A 6,067-nucleotide genomic window follows, 5' to 3' on the forward strand; every position below is an offset into this window, starting at 1 on the left:
TATATATATATATATAAAGTAATACAACTCTTTAGTTGATTAAAATGCTTCACAATCAAAATGCTGATCTACTGTCACTGCCTAAAATGTGGTCTTGCCCCGCCACCTAGTGGTAAGTGTGGGACTTTTATTAAGCAAGTGATCAAGGTTTGTCTGGTTCACAAGGTCCAGTCAGCCCCTGCTGGTAGATATATTACCTACAAAATTCTGTTGCCACAAAGCAGATTTCTCCATTCAGAAGTTGCTGTGTATTATGATACATTATATTAAAAACATTCATAGAAATCCTAATGGACAGTCTCCAGAAATTATAAACATCTTTGCCTAAATCCTGGGAATGTCATGCCATCAACCTCATTTATACAAGATTTTGAAGTACTGAGAACACAAATAATGCCCATATTTTTGAGAGTTTAAAATAGATATATGGGCAGCTTTTAGATGATGGGATAAACCTGGATTCTGAGACAAACTTCAGGCTTTGGATACGAGTAATGATTGTATAAAGATATGGGCCACTCATATATAAATGTCAACTACAGGAATGGATGTCCATCCTTTCATTTAGAAGAGCTAATGTCAAGCCTGTTTGATAACTTTGTATACTCCAAAAAAAGTGCATGTACATTAATTGTGTGGGGGTTTTTTTTAGCTAAAGAGTCAAACAAAGACAATGTACTTGCATTACCTAATGTTAATGCAGAAAATAAGAAAATAGATGTTTAGGGCATTACAAAGACATACCTGCTCTGGCTGGTGCTGGCTAAAGGGGCAATATCAGGGGTAAGAACATACAAACTGTTGTTCTTGGGCAGATGTAAACTCCGCAGAACCGTCTGAGAGAAAGTGAAACAGAAGAAAACCACCAAAGAGGTCAAAAATGCTTTTGAAGTTGCCTTTTTTTTTCATTTTCACTGTACATGAAGTACAACATGCAAGAAAAACAACAAAGAGTAATTTAATGAAAACAAAAACAAAAGAAACACGAACCTAATTTCACCAATAATAAGAATAATTATAAACCCCACCCCTAAATATGGCAGTCACAATTTTCACCATATATTTGCGACTACCATTTAAATAATTGTAAACATATAGATGTCTAAGTCTTACATTTTGAGAAAAAAAAGATAATGCACATTAATGCATTAAAAAAATCAATGCACCAATAATCTGAATATCAGCAACATATGTTCAATACTGTCATTCTTACACTGTCAGATACATCTCCACTCTTCCAGCCTTTTAACTGCATTTTAGAGACAGGCACCTGTAGCTCAGTCTCTAAAATAGTTTTAATATCACCTGCAGTGAGAAAGAAATAAGAATAGGTTATAAAAGGTTAATGGCAGTTTAGTATGTTACCACTAGAGGACAGTATGCATCTAGTTTAGTTTTGTCAAGTGCTCTTTATCCAGCTCAGCTAAATTATCTCTATTTTTAAAACATCTCTTTCATTTGTCAAACCATTATATAAATACCTTGTGAATCAACAGTTTCTCAACTATCATTGAGATTATATTACCACAATGCAGACAAAATTTTTGCAGAATATCAGATCTCGGAGTGTTTGGTATTTTTCCTAATTTCTCCACCACAAACAAAACTAGGTTAGCTAATTATTCTAGCTACTGGTTTGTTACCACAGTGATCCAAATTGCATTTATAATTAAATGTATTATGAATGTCAAGCTTCAGACAGAAACTTCTTAAAGACGATGCTTGTGCATCAGACTTATCACCCACAACCACCCACATAACGATCTCTGCACAACCTAAGCAATTACACATATACACAACATATGACTTATTTACAATAACTGTAAGACAAAAAAAAAGGACTCAAACTGTAAGTGCATTATATAAAAAAATATTGCAATATTACATATTATATATTTTGTAACAATGTAATTAATAATAATAATATTCATTAATATAAATATATTAAAATATATTTATTTAAAATGTACAAAATAGTTTTAACATACTGTACACACAATAAATCAATGAGTATACTATTACATTAACACCAAAAAGACACAGCAGCGATTTTCTTCCATCTTCATTTTATTTGTGGCTTGCTAAGTGCCACACACCCTGCAGCTCAGTGCTCTTCCTGTTGACTTCGCTCTTGAGATTCAACTTTCATTCACAGAAATAGTCACACAAACAGTATGTGGTTCAGTGCAGTGGCTTTTGTCATATCAAGAATCAAAGCTCAGTATTTACATCTACCAAGAAAATGTTCAATAATTTCTGAGAATTTTTTTTCAAAGGATAATTATTGCAGACGACATGTTAATTATTGCCTATTTGGCAAAAACCCAATCTAAATGGAGATACGTGTCAGCATTGTGGGGAACACAGCACATGAACCATGCTACTAGATGCTCCATGGCTCGGTATGATGTGTACTTCTAAGAAAGGACTGTGCTAATCATGTCTGCTGCCTTTGCAAGAGCAGCATTGATATGCAGACACTTTTTTGGATGTGGGTCAGCAAACTGTCTACTACCAAATGATTGACTGATTAAGCGGTCATGTATATAGTGTTAATGTATCAAAACATTGTGCGCCCTCACCGACTGTGCTGGCCTCCTCCAGCACTACCTCTATGGAGCGCTGTCTGTACTCCACACGGAAGTTGAGCATCCGCGACTGCCGTTCCACGATGTGCCGAGAGGGCTGGACAGGGCAGAAGGCCGGGCTGGATGTGGATGGGGGTGAGGAAGAAGATGATGCTGATGCTGATGCAGATGCTGAAGAAGGCGGGGCTGAGGGCGTATGTGCTGTGGCTTCTGATTGGCTGTGGGGTCCAAAGGGGCCCGTCTGAGACGCTTCACTGGAGAAATTACTACACAAGAAAGAGGAAAATGAGGATTATCTCAAATAATGTTAAAATTGCTATGAGAAGCACCTCTCCATCATAACTCATAATAAGAATTTTTTTTTAAAGAAATTAATACTTTTATTATACTACTTTTACTATAAATTGACATTTATAACGTTGAAAAAGTTTTTTATTTCATGTAAATGCTATTATTTTGAGCTTTCTTATTCTCAAAGAATCCAGAAAAAATGTTTCACCGTTTCCACAAAAATATTAAGCAGCATTGATAATTATGAGAAATGTTTACTGAGCACTAAATAAGCATATCAGAACAATTTTTAAATCATGTGACACTGTCAACTGGAGTAATGGCTGCTGAAAATTCAGCTTTGTCAAAGGAATAAATTAAATTTAAAAATAGAAAGTTAGTAGTTAAAGGTTAATATTAGTTTGTTAGAAATGTTTTTATGTTTTACTAAATAAAATCGAAAAAGAAAATAAAAATTATTTGTATTATTACTGGGCGGGTTTGACTGCGTGTCTTTTCGGAGGGTCCTAGGTTGAAAACCCCAAATTCATGAAAAATCCTACCCATGTAATGCATAATATGTGGAAAAGAATCTCCTGCCTTTCTGTATTTGCTTTGTGATCCATTGTGAACACTGGGCATCCTGTCAATTATGTTCACTTTGTCTGACCACTGTAAGCGAAACAGACTCCAACATCAAATTAGAAAACTTTGTTGATGATTTTACAAAAGGAGACTTGTAAGGGAGAAAAATCGACTAAGTGAGGGAGAGAAAATGAAACGAGAGAGAGAGCAGAAAAAAGCTTGCACCTCGTTACACCACTCTGCATGATCCACAATGGCGACAGTACTGAAATCCAAACAGTATCAGAATCAATGTAAACAGGCTTTACTGGTATAATAATATGGGCAGGGCCTAACAGACGCTCGATTGTCCGACCCAGAGAAAATCATCCTTTTTTTGCTCTGCTGAGGACACAAAACAGCTTTTTCTGGCACTTGCTCTCTCTCTCTCTCAGCGGCTGATGGCTGAATTCCCCCATGCCCCCGTGTTCCCCTGTGGCAGTAAATAATGTCTTTTCTCTGAGCGCTGGCGGGACAAAGGCTCCTCTCTTCTCCTCCAGGGTCAGCACATATCGCTGTAAGAGCAGGAGCGGGGGGCCAGGCACAGCACACAATGCCTGACTTTATACCACCTTATTACAATACCAAAAGGTTAAAGACGTTAGGCTCTGGGGGCATTCAGAAACTCGTTAGACACAAAAAGGAAAACCCAAACATAGGATAAATTAAAGGAATGTCCAGGAAAAAAAAGAAAAGAAAACCACAGTCACTGCTGCAGCCTCAGTGACATCTATAGGTTAACAATCACATAATTCAATGTTTATCATAAAACAACTAGACATGATGTTGGATATTTATATATATATATATATATGAAATATATTTATATGAAGTTGGATATCTATATATCCATCTTTATATAAGAACTGGGCGATAGTTACATTTAGCAAAAAAAACCAAAAAAAACAAGCAGTCAGCAATAGCTGTAGTGAACTACTCATTCATTTAGGTCAGAAAGATATTAAGCGATTCATTTGGTTCACAAAACCAGTCCAAATGATTTGGTCACAATCCTGACATTATTACTGAATAACAACAAAAATTTTGGTCCGTTTCTCACACAAAATGATCATATGAAAAACATAATCACTACAGAAATTGTAATGACATTTTTTAAGATTTTACTAATTTCCATTACTTTTAGGCTTGGAAATCGACATTTCCAAATTTTCCATAACTGTAGGAACTGTGTTAATGAAACTGTTCAGTAAACAAAAGAAAAGTAGTATTTTAAAAAATAAAAATTAATTTACTCTATATATACTCTATATTAGGGCTGGGCAGTGGGCAGTATATCGAGTTTGTACGATATATCGATATTTTCTTTATAAGCGATACGATATGAGAAAATACCGTTTATATCGATATAGTTTGATATGAGCGCATCTGAAAATATAGCAGAGGACACAGACTGAGCTACTGCAGAGAAAGTGCATAATCCAGTTTGTTCTAAACATGTGACAAGCTTCATATTAAAGGGGTCATATGATGCTGCTACAAATAACATTATTTGGTGTATTTGGTGTAATGAAATGAGTTTATGCTGTTTAAGGTTAAAAAAACACATTATTTTCCACATACTCTACATTATTGTTTCTCCTCTATGCCCCGCCTTTCATACACTCTCAAAAAAACAAAAGTATCGTTATAATCACTGAAACGGTCTACACTGCGAAATGAATCCCTTACTTACATTGTACGTACATCTGCGCTTTGTTTATGATGAGAGAATTCGCGGAATTCAGTCTTCGAACGTGCGCGTATTCCACAAAGCTAATTAGTTTCAGCGATGACTCATCTGAACGTCTCTGATTGGCCAATGCATTCCTAAGCTCAACAGAATCGTGTGTGATTGGTTATAATGCGCAACACTGTAAAAATGCCTAAAATGAAATATGGTGCAACATGAGCAAATCTTAATTTAATGGCTCAGTCGACACTTTCTATTCGTTTACACTTTGTTAGCAACAGACGTAATAGACTTAAAGGGTTAGTTCACCCAAAAATTTTAATTAGGCTGCGTTTTACTCACCCCCGAGGCGTCCTAGGTGTAAATGACTTTCTTCTTTCAGACGAATCCAGTTGGAGTTATATAAAAAATTGTCTTTGATCTTTCAAGCTGTTTAATGCCACTCAGCGGTTGTTGCATTGCTTCAGTCCAAAAGAACTTAAATAAAAAGCGCCCATCCATAAAAAAAGTGTCTCACACGGCTCCGGGGGTGAACAAAGGCCTTCTGTAGCGAATCGATGCATTTTTGTAAGAAAAATATCCATATTCAAAACGTAATTATCACTTGAATCTAGCTTGCACTCACTGTTGTAAACAGAAGCAGTTCCGGAGGAATGACGTATGAGGTCGGCTTTGCGCATGCGCCGCTCAGAAGTGACGCACACGGAAATGCAGGGGAGAGATCAAAACAAAACAACGGTCAAGAATTAAAAGTACAAAAGGAGGATTTGTAAAGAAGAATGTCAGAGGATTTCGATATAAGCCAAGAGGAGAGTGGTTTTCCTTTGCTAAAGTAAGGTAACTTTGCTTCCTTTGATCCTGTAAACAAACGTTGGTTTTCACGAGACTCACCGGC

At 36.2% G+C, this 6,067-nt stretch overlaps 1 protein-coding gene across 1 annotated transcript in view; it reads right to left on the reverse strand.

Annotated features, from left to right (window-relative positions):
• faf1 (Fas (TNFRSF6) associated factor 1) overlaps window positions 1-6,067 on the reverse strand; it is a 78,903-nt gene that overhangs the window by 59,770 nt on the left and 13,066 nt on the right. Inside the window, exons 4-6 of the mRNA XM_016228726.1 lie at window positions 2,583-2,854; window positions 1,214-1,305; window positions 745-836 (exon numbers count right to left, since the gene is read on the reverse strand). Of these exons, the coding sequence (XP_016084212.1) occupies window positions 745-836; window positions 1,214-1,305; window positions 2,583-2,854 (456 nt within the window). The remainder of the gene's footprint in view (window positions 1-744; window positions 837-1,213; window positions 1,306-2,582; window positions 2,855-6,067) is intronic.

The sequence above is a fragment of the Sinocyclocheilus grahami genome, unplaced genomic scaffold, assembly GCF_001515645.1.
Source record: "Sinocyclocheilus grahami isolate Dianchi unplaced genomic scaffold, SAMN03320097.WGS_v1.1 scaffold16.1, whole genome shotgun sequence".
NCBI classification, from domain to species: Eukaryota; Metazoa; Chordata; class Actinopteri; order Cypriniformes; family Cyprinidae; genus Sinocyclocheilus; species Sinocyclocheilus grahami.